This window comes from Protopterus annectens, chromosome 11.part0 (assembly GCF_019279795.1).
Source record: "Protopterus annectens isolate FY-2018-M chromosome 11.part0, PAN1.0, whole genome shotgun sequence".
In the NCBI taxonomy this organism is placed as follows: Eukaryota; Metazoa; Chordata; order Ceratodontiformes; family Protopteridae; genus Protopterus; species Protopterus annectens.
Window position 1 is genome coordinate 769,116,226 of NC_056745.1, and position 22,239 is coordinate 769,138,464.

Sequence of the window (22,239 nt, forward strand, 5' to 3'; positions counted from 1 at the left end):
CTGGGATCTAAAGATGCCATGTTATTTCTGACATTAGCTGGGTAGGAGCAGTCTTCAGAACTGTCTTCTTATGTTTGTTCTGTTGTTAGATCTGACAAGGGGGTTGAGGACCTGGAAGGACCAGAAGGATTCTTAGATGGCTCTCTGAGTTTTGGTTTGGGGGGTTTCAGCCCCAGATAGAGCTTCGAAAAAAGAAGAGGTAGTAGCCTTTTCAAAATAAGCTTATTCTTTCTATCTGGTACAGTACACAGATTGAAAGCCTTACAAATTTTACGATCGGTTTGTAGGTTTTGTGGGCCTATAGAATACATGCATAAGGCATGAGCATCAGAGAGCAGCAATGTATGTCTGCAATCCTGACAGATTTTGAATCAAGATCGACCCTTTTCAGACATATCTTATAAAGGAAAGGGAAAGACAAGGAGCAACAAAAACTTTTTTGTTTGCTACGGAGATGGAAAAATACCAGCAATGGCATATAAGGTTACGTGTAAAGTCTAAATAAGAAAGGGAAAAGGAGAAGGAGAAAAAGCAAGAAGCTAAAGTAATCAAGGATACAAGAAGTAACGGGAAAAATTTTGACTTGTCTCCCAAAAAACTAACAAGCTTGAGAGCTCACAGCAACCATATCCAAATGTGAAAGTGACAAACGAGATCTGAGATATGATAGAGGAAAGTGCATTATGGGTAAGGGAGTAACTCGAGAGTGTGTTAGTGGCCACAAGCTAAAAACATCCAAGTTGGATGCAAGGGTCGGATCCAAACCCAACTGTTGAGGAATGAATGAAACGTGGCAACATTCGATCATATGTTTTCATATTTCTGCAAATATCACAATAAACATGCACTTATAAAATAATTTCTTGCAGTTGTGTGAAAGCTATCTTTGGTGAAGAAAAATATTCTAACAATGTATGCCTAGGTTGTATAGTTTTCAAGATATAAAAATGTGTTTGTGTTAAGTTTAAAAAATATAACTTGGGGTTTCTGTGGATAATATTTTACAGTATTTATAGAAAAGACAATGAATGCTCTGACTTATCACGGTAAAGAATACTTACTGATATTATTGCTATATGTACAGTTTTAATAGGTCTTAATGTTCACAAAATATTTGCATTTGCTTGTCTTATGCTTTTACCTTTACTTTTCAGAAAATGCTCAGAAGTGCAAAATGTATGTAGGCTGCTACTAGTATAATGATCCACACCACATAGGTGTTTATGAGTAAACAGAAAAGACAAGCTGTGTGGGAATCTCTATATGAGAATTGACGTCCATGGAAGCATTTTCTCTTTCTCTCAAATGTAAGCAAAAAACAATATCCATTTTCATAGAAATATTGAAGGAAAGTTCCCATCATAGGACTAGTCTCCCCAGTTTTTCAAAACTAGCAGACCAATGAACTGCTGAAGATTCAGCATGGATGTAGTTTGACTGGTAACTTCAAAGGCAAGAAAGTTCTTAACTTTGGTGCCCAGACAGCTGTCTTTATTACAGGCACACCCTTGTGCCTCTCCTTTGGTGAACAGGCAAATGGAAGGTGCCCAAAAGCTTTGGGTACTCTCCAGACATCCAGTCTTTGGCAGGATACATCCCGTACAGCTTAGGCTACTGCAACAGTGACTTAACGATGAATATCTGTCTAAAACATAGCACTTTTATTTCTAGCTCCATCAAAAGCACTCAGAAATACAGTAAGGCAAGTGGAGAAAGCTAAACAGTTTATTTAAAGGCTGCAGTTTTCTTCCTGACAGCTTATACTAATTAACGTAAACTGGATGTTAATGAAGCAAAATGTCTCAATGAATGTGTACTAAAAACCGTCAGGTATGCTTTTTTAACTGTAGCTCATTTGTACATGTAACAGCATTCCTTTTGGTTAATTAAAAAAAAAGACAAAATCCTGAAAACAAATGGTTAACTTGGAGGGATAATCAGTGACTTACTATGCATAACTGAGAATTCATTACAAAGATAAGTTGATATGGCTCAAAGAATATTGTTTTCCAACTCCTTCATTCATTTTTCACTAAGAAAAATAAATTCCTCTCTAGGTTAACAAAACCAAAACTGTCTTTCTACAAGACTTCTTCCAGAAAAAGTAAAAAAATGACCTCATAATAAAACATCAGGATTGCACATGTCATGCAAAGTCTCCTGTAAATCAGGTTTAATGCCATACCTTCATCAGAAGCTCTGCCAGAGAACCTACAACATGCAAAGCTCCTTCTTTTCTCCTTGGGTCAGCATTAGGATCAGCAAGAATCTGGTAACAAAATGTCATCATATTCGGTAAGACCTGAAACAGAATACATTTATTAGTTTAAAAAAGGATGCCTAAGCATTTTTTTTAAAACCCCAAAGCATTATTAGATTTTCAGTTTTCAATAACCTATTTCTAACATAGGATTTTACTTTTTTCTTTTATTTCACAAGTAAATGCTGCACTGCTTCTATCAGTTTAAAAGAAGCAAGTTTTCAAATACAAAGAAAGTTTTTAGTACTCATCTGCCTAGATGTTCTAGTGCACGAATGTGCTTTTGCATGGGAAACCCTGTTAAGTGAGTTGCTGGTATGTTTCCACTGCCAGCAACAACTACTGTGGTTCTAGGCAAAAATGCTTAGACAAATGTAATTCCAATACACAATACAAAAAAAGACAAAACAGAACACAGAAAAAAAGGCAGATTTTAGCATAAAGCTTTCTCCCTTTCCAGTTCTAACATAAAAATTATAATTAGCTTAGAGTGAAAATAATGAAAATGATGTGTGAATACATAAAGAACTTCAATTTTTTTTCTGAAAACCAAAATGAAATAAGCTTTTGCTAATTAACCATCAAATTAAAAAATGCTGGCTGTGTCAGTAGTTAATACAAATTCAGATATTTCAATCTCAGTGGGCAATCCTGCAAGAAATATCAACTTCCAAGATGGATGCAGGCTAAGCAGCAGGAAGAGTAGACACTTCTTCCAGTGTGAAAAAGTACAGTTTTGTACCTACCATAAATGTAGATGTTCGAGGATCCACATTGCTGCAGTCCTAACTATTGGGTAGTCAGATGACAGAAGACCCTAAAAAGACAAGGCCAAATATACCTGCACCAAAAATATGTACAATATATACAAAATTACCAGCATATAACCTCACCTACACAACCACCCCTAAACACAGAGGGAAGGAGGGAGGTAAATTGGACTGCAGCAATGTGGATCCTCGAACATCTACATTTATGGTAGGTACAAAACTGTACTATGTTCTTCATTCCACATTGCTGCAGTCCTAACTATTGGGTAGAATCCCAAAGCAGAGGAAAGGGAGACTGGCAAATCATAAAGAAGCAGGAGCTGACAATATGCCTTGCAAAATAGCTGTGGCAAAACCAGCCCTAGACTTAGAGTAGAGAGGAAGGTGATAATGCTTAGAGAAAGTATGCACTGAACTCCAAGTAGCTGCCTCCAAAATATCCTTAGTTGCCACCCCCCTTAGAAATGCTGTTGAAGTGGCAGTAGCCCTAGTGGAATGAGGCCTAATCCCAGCTGGAATCTCCTTGCCATGATGGGAATAACAAAATGCAATGCAAAACCCAATCCACCTAGAGATAGTTTGTTTTGACACAGGCTTGCCCTGCGAACTCAAAGCAAAAGAAACAAACAACTGCTGAGACTGCCTAAAATCCTTAGTCCTGCTTAAATAACGCAATTGCCTGTGTACATCTAAAGTGTGCAAAATCTTTTCCCCTTTATTTTGAGGATCTGCATAAAAAGTAGGCAAATGAATAGTTTGGTTTAAAGCCACACTAGAAACCACCTTAGGCATAAAGGAAGGATTAGTAATGATACCCTATCCTTATGAAAAATCAAAAAGGCTCAACCGCCATAAGGGCCTGCAACTCAGAAACCCTTCTTGCAGAAGTAATGGCCAACAAAAAAGCAGTCTTCCATGACAAGTATTTCAGTTCAGCAGTAGCTGCAGGCTCAAAAGGTTGTAGAGTAAGTTTCTCCAACACAAAATTGAGATCCCAAGCAGGAGTAGGAGCTCGTGGGGGTCTTATATTCTTTGCCCTCTAAGAAATTGCTTGAACAAAGGATGTGAAAACAATGGTGGGTCACAATCATAGTGAGCTGAAATTGCTGCAGCATGAATCTTAATGGAAGAGAAAGACAAACCTTTGTCCAATAACTCAGTAAGATATTGAAGAGCCACACTCAAATTAGGCTCAGAAATCTCCAAATTCTTTGCTGCAGTCCAAAATAAAAATCTCTTCCATTTTCACTTTCCTTGTACTAGGTCTTCTGGCTTCCATAATCACATTTAAAACTTGTTGAGGAAGTTGAGACCTGCTGTCTTTCAAAACAGAATATGCCAGGCTGTTAGATGAAGAGAGTGAAGCTTGACATTGAGCAGGTGACCGTCCCTCTGAGACAACAGGTGTGGAATCAAGGGTAAAGGCCATGGAGGCTTCCTTACCAGACTCCTCAGTAATGGGTACCAATCTGGAGCTATTAAAATCATCCTTGGCTTGTCTTGTCTGACCTTTAGAAGCACCTTTGGGAGAAGAGGCAGAGGTGGGAAAGCATACAGATGAAGATTTTTCCAACTGAAAGAAAGAGCATCCACTTTCCAAGCTGTGTGATGAAACCTCTTTGTGCAAAACTTTGGCAGCTGGTGGTTTAGTGGAGAAGCGAACAGATCTATGTCTGGAGTTCCCCATGACACTGTCAATTTTGAAATACATGAAGATCCAGTTTCCACTGTGGGGATCCATGATTTGTCTGCTTAACACATCTGCTAAGGAGTTCTGTGCCTCCCATAAAATCATTGCTTGCCTGCACAATGGATAAGAATGTGTTCCCCTTGTTTGTTGATGTACCACATGACAGTTGTGTTGTCTGTTAGAATCAACACCTGCCCTGGAAGAAGTAACTCCTTGAAAGCCATTAATGCAAACTGGACTGCTAACATCTCTTTCATGTTGATATGTAGATGCTGTAGTCTGGCAGGCCACTTGTCTTGTATCCACTTTCCATTTAGATGAGCTCCCAAGCAATGTCTGAGGCATCTGTCGTTAGAATCAGATAGTCCCTTGTTTAGGTGACATTCCTGAGCCCACCACAAAAATTCCTTTTGAATGCAAGGTATTATTTGAATGACAGTGTCCAAATCCTGGCAGTGCTGTGTCCACATTTTGAGATACCATTGCAGCTTCCTCATATGCAGTTTGGCATTGGGAAGCACCAGAATACAAGATGCCATGAACCCTAAGGCTTGAAGGACTGTCCTTGCAGTCAGCCCGGACTGAAGAGATAGTTGATGGAAGTAACTGGAAAGATTCTTTTGTTTGTCCGGGGTTAAACTGGCCATCTGGGCTGCTGTATTCAGTCTCACACCCAGAAAGCACATGTCTTGAGAGGGTACTAGACTGGACTTTATTCACAGAATACCCTAGGCATCTTAGCACTGCTATGACATATTCCAAATGCTGTAGAAGGTCTTCCTTTTCTTGAGCCAGAATCAGGCAGTCGTCCAAGTAAGGATAGATTTGAATTCCTTTTAGCCTGAAGTAAGCTATCACTGGAGCCAGAACCTTTGTGAATACTCTGCAGTAGATAAGCCAAAGGGCAATGCAGAGAACTGATAATGAGAATTTCCAGCAGATACTTCCTGCAACTTAGTCTTATAGGCACATGAAGGTAAGCTTCCTTGAGATCTAAAGTTACCATCCAGTGATCTTTGCCCAGCAGAGGTAAAAGCTGTTGTAACGTCAACATTTTGAACTTGGGAATGTCCAGATAAGTGTTGAGGATAGATAAATCCAAAATTGGTCTCCACGTGTTCATAAAATCCTAGGCCCCTTTCTGGCACAGGAACTGGCTGAATGGCCCCTATTTGAAGCAACAGAGAAATTTGCTTGTGAGCCTCTTTTCTTTGTAGAGGAGGAATGTCTGGCATGCCTTTGAAAGGAGGCAAGGTATGGAAATAAATGGTGAATGATATCCAAAACCCATCTGTCTTGGGTAATTAAATCCCAATTTTCTTTGAAAAGAGCCAACCTTCCTCCCAAAGGTGCTGCCAGGCGAGAATGTACTGGCAGCTGAAAGGTCATTGGGTCTGTTTACGAAGGACTGACCCCTGCCTTCACCAGAAGACTGAGCAGGTGAACTCCCTGTTCTAGGCCTAAAAGAACCTTGTGCTCTGCAGACCTACCCCTAGACTGGGAATCATAAGCAGGATATGTCCATCCCTTAGTAGGCCAATTTCTACTAAACTTGGAGGCTGAACCTGCAAAAATCCTTAACAGTTTGCATAGACTTAGCCTTGTCCTCCATTTTCTTTAAAACTGCTTCCACAGGCGCACCAAACAACACATCAGACTGTAAAGGAGCATCCAAAATCCTTGTTTTAACATGCTCAGCTAAATTCTGATCCCTCAACCAGGCGAACAGAACCAGTGGCAGCCACCCTCGAGGAGGCCTGCACAGCATCAAAACCACACTGCAGGGAATGTTTACCCACCTGTTCAGACACATGAACTAAATCCTGCAACTCTTTACACTCAATACCTTCTGCCAGAGCATCCACCTTAGATTTCAATTGTGAAAGGAGATAATTCTGATATTTTAACATGTGAAACTGACAATTTCATGGCTAAAGTGGAAGAAGTATACACTTTCTTTCCCCATCTATCCAAAGCCCTTGCCTCTTTATCAGGAGGAACAGGATTTTTAACAACAGAGGCCTTCACACCTTTAGGCCCCTGAGAGACAGTTTCGGGTCTGCCCTAGGACTCTTAAAAGATACTTATGAGCTTCAGGCACCCTATAGTACCTATCCGGTTTAACCGGGCAGGAGGCAAAGAATCAGGATTCAGGGAAGCCTCTGCAAAAACATCTTCCACCACATTCAGAACAGGAGGTATAGCTAAAGGCCTATGCTGGGGTAAAACAAGAATTCCCTAAGCCTCTTCCTGGAATCAGAGAAATCTTGACCTTCCCATTTAAAATGCTCCCTCATGGAATGCAGAGTCTCTGAAAATGAAAATCCTCAGGAGGAGAAGCTGAAGGAGTAGAATCATCCACATCAGAATCAGAATAAGGAGGATACTCCTGCAAGTCTAAGACTCAGAAGCCTCGAACATTGCTCAAAACTCTCAAACTCAGGTTCCACCCTAGGCCTCTTATCAGGAGGGGGCATAGAACCCCTAATCATAGTAATTAAATCCTCTGCCATTTTAAGCATATGTTTCTTAGGCAAAGACCCTGAAGCAGTAGGAGAAACCCCCACTGAAGCTAAACTTGGCCTGCCTCTCAAAGAAGCCTTGGAAACAGAAGGGGAGGCCCTAACCACCTTAGGAAGAGAGGGAAGAACAGCCACCTGAGAAGCCCCCTCAACCTGGCCTACTTCCTGAGAGGACACATCTTGTAACAGTAAAGTCTCTCCCTGAGATTCCAAAGAAACTCCTGGCAGAACCTCCGGCTCCACTGAGCCTTCAAGAGAACCGACGTCCGGGACTGTCGGTTCTTCAACTCTAGGCTTTGCTGCTTTGTCCTTGCGCTTTCTAACCTGGCACAGTCTAACCTTCTCTTAATAGTTGTTAAATCTAGCACAAGTAAACAAGGTATACACAAAGTATGGTAATCCCTATGAGGTGTCTGTTTCCCACAAGAAATACAGTTATTCACTTTTTCTGACATCCGGTTAAATACTGAGGCAAGAAAAACCAAAATATTAACTTTGATTCGGTCTGAAACTCTGACTTCAGAAACTTTCAGAACGCCAACCTGCACTCGCAAAATTGCTTCTGCATCGGACCATGCGGCAAAAAAGACTGAGGATATGGACTACCCAATAGTTAGGACTGCAGCAATGTGGAATGAAGAACATCTAAGAAATTATTAAAATAGACCGCAAAAGTTATCTACATAAAATTCAGTTACTGGCTAGTAATTACACTACCTGAATGCAAGCAAAGAAGAAATCTGGGGAAAGCAGAAGAAAATCCAGAAGAAAAGGAGAAGAAAGGGCTCTACCTGGTAAGAATCTTGCAGCTGTTCATGAAAAAAATGTTCAAATTTCAGCTTTAGTACAAGAGATGGCCTCCTGCAATTTAGAGGAAATAATCAAATGCACTAGGGAAAGACTTAAATAAACAAGACACTGTTGAAATATACAAAACCCATATGACAAAAGGTTGGGAAAAAAGCAAACGCTAAAATTAGCTCTTCAGTGAACTGATAAACGTACAGAAATTGGAAGTCAAATGAAGGAATGATATTTGAACATGAAGCTTCTTCAAGAACCGTTTCAAAAACAGTGGAGCTAGTTAAAAGATAGAACATGCATATAAAAACATAAAATCTTTTGCTATATAGTTTCATAGTTTAGTACTAGGCTATCTGCCCTGGGGCATTTGTAAGCCTAGCCATAGTGATGTGGCTTTCGCCACCCCATGAAATGGTACAAAAACGTGCAGAATAGATTTAGAATACTGTGCCTCTGTCTACTAGTGACACAGAGAAGGTCCCCTTATATAATAGAATTAGTTTACTGTGCCCCTGTCTAGTAGTGACACAGAGGTGACCCCTAGGGTAAAGTTACGATCTCCCATCCACACATCAAGATTTCTCTTCAAGAGAGTTAGTGAGGGGCTCTGCCTAACATGAACTGGGATTCTGTTCCAGAGCATGGGAAGCCTCTGGGTTATGAATCTGTCCCTCCAGCATGTCCTATTCATACTTGTGACGAGGTTTAAGTCTTTAGCTCTCGTGGTTCTGATGGATTTGGATTTTTTGAGGTGGAGCATGTCCATCAGTTCCTGATTGGACATGGCCTTGTATGTCAGGCACAGAGCAGGCGGTATGCTACTGAATAGAGCTGGAGTTTCTTTAGTCTGGCAGAATAAGACATATGTTGGAGACCCTTGATCCTCTTGGTGAGGTACTTTTGTGGTCTCTCCAGCTGTTGCAAATGCCGGGTGAGGTACATACCAAATGAGGCATTGTACTCAATCATGGGTCTGATGTGGGAGGAGGAAAGGGGTACAATGACCTCCTTGGATCTGGATGTGAATCCCTTCATGATAAGGTGTGCAAGGTAGAATGTCTTTCTAACCACTTTGGCAACGTGGGTGTCAAATGAGAGGTCGCTGTCGACTTGAGTCCCTAGGTCTCTGATTACTTTTTCCGTACTCAGTGGGTTGCTGTCTATGTGATAATTTGTGGGTACTTTGTTTTTCCCAAAGGGGATGACTATACATTTTTTGGCATTTAGTTTAAGGCCATGACTCCGGCACCAGTTGTCCGTTTCTGTGAGGCCTTTCTGTAGGATATATGTGTCCGCTGGTGTATCGACTATGGCGCCTAGTTTGCAGTCATCTGCAAACTTTGTCAGCCACAACCCTCCCATGTTTGCTTTAACATCTGAGAAATAAATGCTGAACAAGAGGGGTCCCAGGGCAGATCCCTGTGGGACACCACTTGTGACTGGCTTTGAGTCTGACATTGCTCCAGCGATTTTAACTTTATGGGTTCTGTCCTTTAGCCAGTTTGCAACCCATCTAGTGACATAAGGGTTTACAATTAAGCTGTTGAGCTTATCTATGATGCCTGAGTGGGGTATTGTGTCGAAGGCCTTGGCCAAGTCCAGGTAGGCTGTATGGACTGCTTTGCCCTCATCAATGGCTCTAGTGACTGTTTCGAAAAAGTCAACCAGGTTCAAAAGGCAGGATCTGCCCTTTACAAAGCCGAACTGGGTGGGATCAAGTGTCTGTAGGTCCTCAATGTCTCTGTGTATGAGTTCCATAATGATTCTTTCCACAGCTTTGCAGACCAGGCTGGTTAAGCTTATGGGGCGGTAGTTCCCAGGATCTGTAGAGGTACCCCCTTTGTGGAGTGGGACCACTGTTGCTGTACGCCAGTGTTCAGGTACATATCCTGTTGTTAAATAGCATTTTTATGTGCGGGTTTAGCTCCTCTTGGAGTTCATGTAGCACGCAACCCGGGATACCATCAGGTCCCATTAATGCTGTGTTTTTAGCTTTGCTGAGGGCGGCTCTCACCTAGACTTCTGAGATGACAGGGAGATTACATTCAGCTGGGATAAGTATTTTTTCTTTTGGGGGTGAGGGAGGGGAGAAATTTGCACTGAACCTGTCAGCCAAAATGTTGGCAATATCTGTGGGTTCAGTGTATTTTTTGTTGTTGTGAACTAACTCTGAGCATATCTGAGGGTTTCCGCCCAGGTTTCTAACATAGCTGAAGAAGGCTTTGTGGCTATCTTTAGTGTCCTTAGCGATTTTTCTCTCAAAGTTGGCCTTGGATGTTTTTATAAGAGAATGTAGTTTTCTGCTAGTGTTGATCAGAGATGTCTTCCCTTTTTGGGATTTTGCTCTGTCATGCAGTAGCTTCCTTCTTTTGTTATACAATTTGTTTATGGCTGAGGTCCACCAGACAGGATGCTTGCCTTTGGGGGAGAGGGTCTTGGATTTACTTGGGATTGCATGATCCATGCATTCTTGGAGATGTCCATAGAAAGCATTTGTGAAGGATTCAGCATTGTGGGATGTGGTATCCACTGGCCCAGTGGGCTTAAAGGATACCATCTCAGTCTTAAGAAGAGTGAAGTCTGCTTTTGAGAAGTTTTTCACTGTGGTCTTTTGTGCTGGGGGTGGAGGTGGGATATGTATATCCAGGATGATTAGTTTGTGGTCAGATCTCACTAGTGAGGGGCATACCTCCGGTGTGGAGCATTTTGTCCCCATGTTTGTGATGATCAGGTCTAGTATATTATCTCCCCTAGTGGGAGAGGTAACTAGTTGTTCCAGTGCATATTTATATCACAGAAAATGAAATAAACAGATTGCATTTATTTTATGAAAGTATAAATAAGCAGCAGGACTGGTGTTCCACAGCAAGATTTGTTAATTGAGAGGGTACATCATGTCTATGTTCCAAATCTGCCCATCAGAAAATAGCCAAGACATGAATTAGTAAAGATCCACTCATACCAGCAGAAAGGGCTGCTCTTGACAAAACTGATAGAATAATAGAGTTAGTAATGAGGATGTATGAAAAGTTGGAGGCAAGAATTATGCTGGGAGGGCTCCTCTATGACAAACTGTGTTTGAATGGAAAAATCAGTACGGGATGTCCACCATTTCCCACTATTTGCTTTATATTTCATAACATTAGCAAATAAAATAAGGGATTCACAAACTGAACAGTATTAAATGGTACAGTACTCAAGGAAAGTTAGCTTTATTTGCAGTTATCATTCTGTCCTTGATAAATCCAGAAAAAAATACATTTTAGTGTTATGGAAAACAATTCAAATAGTTTCAAGTCTTTATGGGACATAAAATAAAGATGAAAGAAAGGCTATAGCAGTAAATGATGTAGCCATACAGAAACTGGTTTACAGATACCGTTACTTATGGAGACATGATAGGATGTCATATTTAGGTGTGTGGATTAAGAGATTCTATTAAGGCAGCTAAGGATATATCGGCAGAAACTAAAAATATAAAATAAATATTGGGAAAGTAGAAGCTCTTGGTTCTTGATACAGATTAAAAATACTAGCAGGGAAAATGTTTTAGTCCCTTTAGTGTTACATACAGGTCAGGCATATTTTTATCAACCCGAGACGTCTTAGATGTAAATGACTAAAGAATTTTAAAGGGATTTATTTGGGATGGAAAGACGCCAAGAGCAAACTGGGATAAACTGATTCTCTGCTAGAATAAGGTAATTTCAATGGGAATTGTAAAGCTGCACAGTTAAGGCTCATACATATACAAGCAGAAGGTTATACGTCAAAGTGTAAAATGATGATGATGAAATGGGAGAGGTGTTGAGGACAAACAGAAACTAAGAATTTGGATACAAGTCTTCAGGAAAGTGACGACAATAAAGAATATTACATTCGTAAAGTAGCAGAAAGTATTCTGAGAACCAGAAGCAGAAAGAGAGAAAGATTTTACTAATAACAAGTATGGGTACAGAAAACGGGCAAAAGGTGGCTGAAATTTACTAGAAGAAATTAGCAAAGGTTCTACGTTACTGGTAACTAAACTCAAAAAGGAAAGATAACAGAGTGAAATGAGGCTAAGCAGAAGTTTGGAATGTAGGTCAGAGACTGATAACATATACAGACAATGAGAAAGAAATGAAGGAGTGGTGAATGAAAGACTAGCTTAGGTAAAGTCCTCAGTTAATTCTAGAACAGAAGCTGCTGTTAAAAAAGGGTTAATTAATAGGCTGTATATAATACTGCATGATAACTATAAAAATCGATTAAAAGTGGTTAGAAAAGATTAGGAAAATGGAATGGAAAGGCAATTTAAAATGTACAATAGGAAGAAACTTTAAAGGTACTGAAGTATGCAACAAAGTCCAAAAGGTTCTGGATTTTTGCACAGAAATGTCTGCAGAAGTACTTTTATACCCCAAACAGACTTCAGTGAACTTTTACTCAAGTACACAGCAAATTCTGGAGGTGTAATGAGGAAGGGAGAGGTAAACTGGGAACATGTATTTGAAGAATTTAACAAGTCGGCAGGTTTTAAGAACTCCCTGCAGAGCACTTTAACAGAAACTTTGGGAAATCAAATTACTGTAGTTAAGAAAATGATTCCTTTGAGTTGAGATAAGACCTTACTAACTTTACATATTTATTTATATTTGTTTACTGGGTTAGTACACTGATCTCAATGGACCATTTGTAGGCACAGCCTGGGTGAATAGGATCAAATAAGAAAAGAACAAAACACATTTACAGATACAAGGATATGCTAAAAAACACACACTATATATGTATATATATATATATATATATATATATATATATATATATATATATATATATATATATGTATGTATGTATGTATATATATAAAGACACACACACACACACATAGATATATGTGTGTATGTGTGTGTGTATGTATGTATGTATATATGTATATATATATATATATATATATATATATATATATATATATATATATATACACACACACACACACACACATTTACAGATGCAAAAATATGTTACATTAGTTCAAGAAGTAGTTTACAATGTCAAAGCATGAACGGAAAAATGGAATTATACTTAGCAAAGTCTTATGGATAAGACGCAATACTATTTGCTGCCAAAATGCAATGTAAAGGAAGTTCTAAATATGATAAAGGAGATAAAAGAACTGGTGGTGGGACAGTTAGAAAAGGGGAAAAAAAAAGAAATAAATAGAATTTGTGGGAAAGTATTGTTGCATAAGTTGAACTTATTTATTTTCCATTTGTTTACCGGGTTAATCTGACTGGACACAAGGTGACAGTTTTCAGCGGAGGCCCGGGGAGAAAAGCTCCAAATACATAGTAAAAAATTATAAAAAAATTATATAAGCATAGCCATTTTGTACGAAGAGCATAGAACATATAAAAGGAGTAAAAATCAGAGTTTTACAACTGATGCAGCATACAGTGGTTAGAATATTGAGAAACAATTAAACAAGATATTCTACAACAAATATAAAGAGCTTGCCATAGCAATAGATGTCTGAATGATCACTGCTGCATTAACCTTAGCTATATGGGTTACATCCTGCCAAGGATATATCAGCTGGCCAGCTTTCAAATCTTCAGGGCACCTTCCATGCAGCCAAACTGCCAAGCAGCTAGAGCTGAACTGACAAAAAGATAAGTTTGGACAAAAAACCCTTCAGAGCTTTCCTGCCAAATGAGAAAGGGAGACAGATCCCTGAAAGGACAATGTCAGAAACAACCAAAAAATAAATGTCCACAGCCTAACATAAAATCACACCAAAAAACAAGTGGGATGGAGGGGGGAGAGGTCACCGCAGCAGTGATCATTCGAACATCTACTGTTATGGTATGTCAACTTGGACCACTGTACTATGCTCATTATGCTCATAGGTTCATAGTTAAATACTAGGATATCGGCCCAAGGGCCTACGTAAGCCTAGCCAGCAAGTTTCCATAGCTTACGCCACCCAAGAAAGTTATTTTCCTGTGCCACTGTCCAGCAGAGACACAGAAGTGATCCCCGGGGTGTATTTCCTATTTCCCATCCACTCAAGATTTTTCTTGAAGAGTGCTAATGAAGAACTTTGCTTGACATAGATGGGTAGCTTGTTCCAGAGTATAGGAAGTCTCTGGGACAGGAATCTATCCCTCCAGTGTGTCCCGTTTATTGTGATGACAAGGTTTAGGTCCCTAGAGCATGTAGCTCGGAGGGATTGGGATTTCTTTAGGTGTAGCATGTCCAACAGCTCTGGGTTTGACATAGCTTTATATGTTAGGCAGAGATCACCTCGGAGTAGGCGATATGCTACTGAGTAAAGCTGGAGTTTTTTGAGGCGGTCAGTGTAGGGCATTTGTTTGAGGCCAGTAATCCTCTTTGTGAGGTACTTCTGTGGCTTTTCCAACTGCTGCAGATGTCTTGTGAGGTACATTCCAAAAGGGGTGTTGTACTCTATAATGGGTCTAATGAGTGATGAGTAGAGGGGAACAATGACCTCTTTTTTCCTGGATGAGAACCCTTTTATGATGAGGTGTGCCATGTAAAAGGGCTTCCTGACTACTGTGGCGATGTGACTATCAAAGGAGAGACTACTGTCCACCTGGGTCCCAAGGTCTCTTATCACGCATTCAGTGTTAAGTAGATTGCTGCCTATGTGGTAGTTCATGGGTACAGAGTTTTTACCAAAGGGGATGACACTGCACTTTTTGGCATTGAGCTTGAGGTCATGGTGCTGACACCAGGCATCTGTCTCAGTGAGGCCCTTCTGTAGGATGTCCACATCATTTGTGGACTTTACTATGGCTCCTAGTTTGCAGTCATCTGCGAACTTTGTTATCCTGTACTTCAGAGAAGTAGATACTAAACAGGAGAGGTCCCAGGACGGAACCCTGTGGTACTCCACTTGTCACTGCTTTGACGTCAGATTTGGAGTCTTCAACTTTTACAGTGTGGGTTCTGTCAGTGAGCCAGCTGGCAACCCATCTTGTGATATAGAGATTTATACATAGTTTAGTGAGTTTAGCTATAATTCCAGAATGGGGGATGGTGTTGAAAGCCTTGGCGAGGTCAAGATAGGCTGTGTGAACCACCTTACCCTCATCCACGGCTTTGGTGACTGCCTCAAAGAATCAGGTTCAGGAGTCATGATCTGCCTTTCACAAACCTGAACTGGGTGGGATCCAGAGTTTGGAGGTTACCAATGTCTTTGTTTATGAGTTCCATGATGATACGTTCCATGGCCTTGCAGACCAGACTCATCAGGCTAATAGGTCGATAGTTTCCAGGTTCAGTGTTGGCTCCCCCTTTGTGGAGTGGGATAACTGTTGCTGTGCGGTATTCAGTGGGCACAAAGCCTGATGCGAGGCTATTATTGAACATGGTGCTGTGCGGTATTCAGTGGGCACAAAGCCTGATGCGAGGCTATTATTTAACATGGTGCTGTGCGGTATTCAGTGGGCACAAAGCCTGATGCGAGGCTATTATTGAACATGGTGCTTAAATGGGGAGCCAGTTCATTCTGAAGTTCGTGTAAAATGCAGCCTGGGATGTTGTCCGGTCCCATGGATGCTGTGTTTTTGGCTTTAGAGAGTGCAGCTTTTATCTGTGTAGTTGTGATTACAGGGACTCTGCATTCTTCCTGTATAGATATGGGCCTTTTAGGGGGTGAGAGGGGGGTAAAGTTAGCACTGAACTCATCTGCCAGGATGTTGGCAATATCAGTTGGTTCTGTAATTTTCGTGCATTTGTGCTTTAACTTAGAGTAGATCTGGGTGTTGCCATATAGATTCTTGACATAGCTATAGATACTGATCACTGCTGAAGCAACCTTAGCTATAGGAGTAGATTACCATAGCTAACTACATTTGTTAGGTGGAAGGAGAAAAGTCCAGGATACCCTGGAGAATTAGCCCTAGCAAAGCTTGATATAGACCTAGAGAATAAATCAAGTTTATAGTGCTTTGTTAAAGTACTTACAAAGGGCCAAGTAGCAGCTTCTAGAATACTTCTAGAATTCAACACTTTCCAAAAAGCCATACATGAATCTAAGACCTTGGTAGAATGGCCCTTGACCCAGCATGGAAAAGATTTGATATGGTGAGTATGACAAAAGGTAAAAGTCTTAAACAACCATTTAGAAACAGCCTCTTTTGACACAGGTTTTCCCTTCTTCTTACCTCCACGAGAAATAAACAGATCCAAAGATCTGAAATATTTAGTTCTGTCAAGACAGTACCTGACTTGTCTATCGACATCCAAGGTATGCTGCATCTTTTTTAGGTTCAGTAAAGAAAATAGGGAGATGAATAGTTTGTAGAAAAGTAACGAAAACAGATAAAATATATAATACTGAAAAAAAACTATGAGAGCGGTCCGATCCACATCTGAATAAAATTTACTGCCATACAAAAATAATTAAAAATAACGTATTGAGCGCTTTCATCTCTGATAAGGAGACTTCATCAGAATACAGTTCTTACCATTGCCTCTGCCATTTTTATACAAATATGTAAATTAACTCATTGATTATACCACCAATCAAATTCCATTTAGCATATATTGATCATTAACATTTAAAAAGACACCTTTGCTAAGACATCATAAAACACTTTACACAATGAAAATAAAATGAAATAAAAAAAATTAACCTATATATTTCAATCCTTCCTAATCATAAATATACATATTTTAATGTTATTTTAAAAACATCTTAAAATAGTTAACAATTTACGTTATAATACTGGCCCTTTCTACAAACATGGGTGTTATGGATACTGTTTCATTCAACCCTGGCAGGAACATAGCTGCTAGCTTCAGCTGCCAAATAGTTTCTTTCTTTTTTAACAGATTCTTCCAATCCCCCCCTCTAGGCTTCAAATTAACCTTATCCAAAATTCCAAAAGAAAACTTTGTAAATGCAGGACAAGTAAGGGAATGTTTGTAAAGGGCGTTACTCATCATCTTATTTTTTATGTCATTTGTGTGCTCATAAATTCTTGTCTTGAATGCACGCTCAGTCTTGCCCACATAGAAATGTGGGCAGGTCTCACACACTACTAAATATACCACCCTACTAGTATTGCAATTCCCTTTCTTAAAAAAACACTCTGTTTTGTGCACAATTCTCCAATTTCACAACCTTTTCTTTCATAATATATAAACATTGTCCACATCTTCCACAAGCCCTAGTGCCTTGTGTCAAATTGTCCTCCATTTCAATTTTTTTGTTCTAGTAATCTCTTGAAATTTGGTGCTGTTTTGGTTACAAAATTGGGTTGACTTCCCAATTTCTCCAACACTCTCTTGTTAGTTTTAAAAATATTCCAATTCTGCTTTAAAGCATCTTGAATTTACCATTAAGAAGATTATGTTGCAGAACAGAAGCTTTACTGTAACTCTTACATGCTTCTAAAATTAGTTTTTTAGTTAAACCAACCCCCAAAAGTGGCTGATACCACGTACCCCACTTACTATACACATCATTAATTATTCCATCAACAAAGGACATAGGGTAGCCCCTTTCACAGAACATACATGCGATTTTATCCAATTCACCACTAACATCCTCGTGATGTGATGTCATCCGAGCTGCCCTTATTGTCTGTCCCTTGATAATGCTCCTTTTTTGATGCAAGGGGTGGTTACTGTTAAAATGCAAGTAAGAGTTACAAAAAGTATCCTTCCTGAATAATCTAGACCTAAAACCATTGATATTGTGTAGTGTATCCAAATAATTAATTCTATCCTGATAAAAATTGTAAGTGAATTTTAAAAAATGTGTTGAATTATTTAAATAAACCATAAATTCCTCAATCTCAGTGACCGTTCCTCTCCATAAAATAAAAATGTCATCCAGGAAGTGAGAATACAGCTGTATTCTGTTCCAATGGGGGCAGCCTATCACAAATCTACTCTCCCATCCTAGAAGGACTAGGCTGGCATACACGTGCACATGCTGCACCAACAGCTACACCTCGGGTTTGTTGGTAATATTTCCCCTTCAAACCAAATAAAGTTGTTTTCCAGCACCAAACTCATTAATTCACAAATAAGGGTCACTTGTGCATGGGATAGGTCAGAATATTGGAATAAAGTTTCTTCAAAAAATTCCAACCCCTCCACTTTAGGAATAGCTGTAAAAAGATCCTTTATGTCTATAGTTAAAAAAAATCAATTCCTTGGACCACAATTCCTGATTAAGTAACCTCAAGAAATCTCATGAGTCCTTGACCAAATTTAATGTCTTTTCTACAACATGTTGTACATTTTGATCAATAAACACTGCCAAGGGATGAGTCTTGGAACCCTTTGCAGCTACTATGGGTCTGAAGGGGGGCTTTTTTATGTTGTTGTGTATTTTCGGTATTCTGAAAAATACTGGAAAAATATCATATTTCTTATATAAAAAATCATACACATCTCCATTTATCCTATTGTTTAACAAGTATTCTTCCAAATATGAATCAATTCTAGGGTATGAAACATTAATTTGGTTAATAGACACCACCGTGTATGTAGTTTCCTCAAATAAAAGTTGTTGCACTTCGTTTATGTAATCTTCATTCTTAAACAGGACCACCCCACCCCACCCCACCATACCTGGGGTCATAATGCGTATTGTTTTATCTTTCCTTAGATCCATTAATAAATTATACTCTTCTCTAGTTAAATTCCAAGGAATCTTTCTGTCTAGTGTGTGTATCCTATAAATATCTTCCAACACTAATTTTTCAAAGGTGTCAACTAATGGATGTAGTGGTGGATTATAAATACTTCTCTTTTTCCATCTGTTTTCACTATCCATGTTCCCTTCACCTACTTCTCTGTCTCTTTCATTGAACTGTAACTCAAAGTTTAATTTCCTGGTACAGAGTTTTAAAGCCAGGATGTTGTCCACTAAATTAGTTCTTGCCTCAGGGATAAATTTAATTCTTTTGGATAATAAGCAAAAGTATTCATCTGTGACCTCTCTATTTGTGTAATTATAGACAGTAAAACCATTTTTACTTTTCATTATATTGTTATCTAATTCTTGTATCTGTTTGTTTGGTAATTATCTTTCTTCTGTCTGTTGGTAAAAATTCGGATTGTATTTCCCCTTCCCTATATTTCTCTGTGCCAGTCTCTTCGAGCGCCTGATGTTTGGAAAATCCTGTACCTCTCCCCTCTCATACTCCACCTGGGTGATATCTTCATTGTTCACCCTTAATGCCTCACTATAGCTAGATGCTTCCACCTCCTCCCTTCCATGGCTTTTCCTATTATTGAAGTCAGTATTGTACGGGACAGGATAAACTTCTTTCTTGTGATATTGTTTTAAATCACGTTCTAACTTTTGTTTTTTTTTTTATGGAAAATGTTATTACATCTCCTCTCTACTTTACCCAATATTTTGTAATATAGACCTTGAAACTGGGAAAATAACAGATCTTCTCTAATTTTCCCATCCAACTCCTCAACTTCATGAATTAAAACAACCTTTCGTTTTTCATAATGAAAAACTGTTTTCTTTAGAAGGTTCATTCCAATACCATCAAAAAATTCAATAAAATCAGTAATAACATCGTCATAAAAAACGCCAAATGGAAACTTACAAACTTATAAAGTCTGAGCCCCTGAGGGTCTATTTTCAAATGTAAACATTCGTTCAAATAGGCAATGTCCATTTGTGTTGTCTTGAGTTTAAAAAGTATCTTCTCAAAATAAAAAATTAAGTCTTTTAACGAACCGAAATTATGTTCATCCACCTGAAACGGTACTCTAGCAATAGCCTCATTTTGATTGGGCTGATTGAAACTGAACTGTTTAAAAATGAAGTCAGTTAATTTTGTACTGCTTTCCCCATTCACATTTGAATGCCCGTTAATGCCCAAACCTGCCGACTGACTCACTGCATTACAAAAACCATTTGGACCAGAAGCGATGGATGTGACAGTACCTTTCTTTGAAAACCCATCGCCTCGTGGGAAATTGCGCTGTGTTTCCTTGCTCCAAACAACCCTGTTGGAAGTAGGATTAGATTCCGAATCAAAACACTGCTCACTCACAACTATGGCACCATCTTGCCTCAACTCCGTTCTTATAACCACCTGATCCATTGAACCAATGGGACTCGAAGCCCGCAACTCTTCCTGATTCGCCTCATGCATATGCATGCTAGGCTGGTTAGCAGTCATATTTCCTCCGCTGGTTCAAGAAGAAATCACCTTTTTTTGAGAAAAGAGTTCAATAAGCTTTAAGTCGCCTCTGATCTGGCTGACTTTTTCCCTTAAATGCAACAGTTCAGTTTGATGTCCATGGTCTGGAGCATCAGTACCAGACAGGTTGAAGACATCTAATGTATCCATGAAGCGTTGCAGACCGTAAAAAACTTTAAACACTAATGAAAACAAATAAAATATGTAATACTGAAAAAAACTATGAGAGCGGTCCGATCCACATCTGAATAAAAATTATTGCCATACAAAAATAATTAAAAATAAAGTATTGAGCGCTGTCATCTCTGCTAAGGAGACTTCATCAGAATACAGTTCTTACCATTGCCTCCACCATTTTTATACAAATATGTAAATTAACTCATTGATTATACCACCAAATTCCATTTAGCATATGTTGATCATTAACATTTAAAAAGATATATTTGCTAAGACATCATAAAACACTTTATACAATGAAAATAAAATGAAATGAAAAAAATAACTAACCTATATATTTCAATCCTTCCTAATCATAAATATACATATTTTAATGTTATTTTAAAAACACCTTAAAATAGTTAATTTTTGGGGTTACTGAATTGTGGTCCAAGGAATTGATTTTTTTTAACTATAGACATAAAGGATCTTTTTACAGCTATTCCTAAAGTTGTGGTGGGGGGGGGGGGGGGCTGGAATTTTTTGAAGAAACTTTATTCCAATATTCTGACCTATCCCATGAACAAGTGAACCTGATTTGTGAATTAATGAGTTTGGTGCTGGAAAACAACTTTATTTAGTTTGAAGGGGAATATTACCAACAAACCCAAGGAGTTGCTATGGGTGCAGCATGTGTATGTGTATGCCAACCTAGTCCTTCTAGGATGGGAGAATAGATTTGTGATAGGCTGCCCCCACTAGAATACAATACAGTTGTATTCTCGCTTTCTGGATGATATTTTTATCCTACGGAGAGGAACGGTTATTGAAATGGAGGAATTTATGGTTTATTTAAATAATTCAACACAATTTTTAAAATTCGCCTGCAACTTTCATCAGGATAGATGGTTTTAAGTGTAGAGTATTCAGGAAGAATACTTTTTGTAACGCTTACTTGCATTTTAACAGTAACCATTATCAAGAGACAGGCAATAATGGTAGCTCGGATGACATCACATCATGAGGATGTTAGTAGTGAATTGGATAAAATTGCATGTATGTTTTATGAAAGGGGCAACCCTAGGTCCTTTGTAGATGGAATAATTAATGATGTGTATAGTAAGTGGGGTACGTGGTATCAGTCACTTTTGGGGGTTGGTTTAACTAAACTAAAACTAAATTTAGCAGCAAGTAAGAGTTACAGTAAAGCTTGTGTTCTGCAACATAATCATCTTACTGGCAGAATTCAAGATGCTTTAAAATAGAATTGGAATATTTTTAAAACTAACAAGGAAGTATTAGAGAAATTGGGAAGTCAGCCCAATTTTGTAACCACAACAGCACCGAATTTCAAGAGATTACTAGAACAAAAAATGGAAATGGAGGACAATTTGACACAACGCCCTTTACAAACATTCCCTTACTTGTCCTGCATTTACAAAATTTTCTTTTGGAATTTTGGATAAGGTTAATTTGTACCCTAGAGGGGGGATTGGAAGAATCTGTTAAAAAAGAAAGAAACTGTTTGGCAGCTAAAGCTAGCAGCTATGTTCCCACCAGGGTTGAATGAAACAGTATCCATAACACCCATGTTGGTAGAAAGGGCCAGTATTATAACTATTTTAAGATGTTTTTAAAATAGCATTAAAATATGTATATTTATGATTAGGAAGGATTGAAATATATAGGTTTATTATTTTTTTTTTATTGTATAAAGTACTTTATGATGTCTTAGCAAAGGTCTTTTTAAATGTTAATGATCAGCATATGCTAAATGGAATTTGATTGGTGGTATAATCAATGAGTTAATTTACATATCTGTATAAAAATGGTAGAGGTAATG

General features: G+C 38.8%; 1 protein-coding gene across 1 annotated transcript in view; it reads right to left on the reverse strand.

Annotated features, from left to right (window-relative positions):
* The window catches only part of IPO8 (importin 8), a 3,293,983-nt gene that overhangs the window by 1,679,981 nt on the left and 1,591,763 nt on the right, over positions 1-22,239 (reverse strand). Inside the window, exon 12 of the mRNA XM_044088203.1 lies at positions 2,186-2,302. Within this exon, the coding sequence (XP_043944138.1) occupies positions 2,186-2,302 (117 nt within the window). The remainder of the gene's footprint in view (positions 1-2,185; positions 2,303-22,239) is intronic.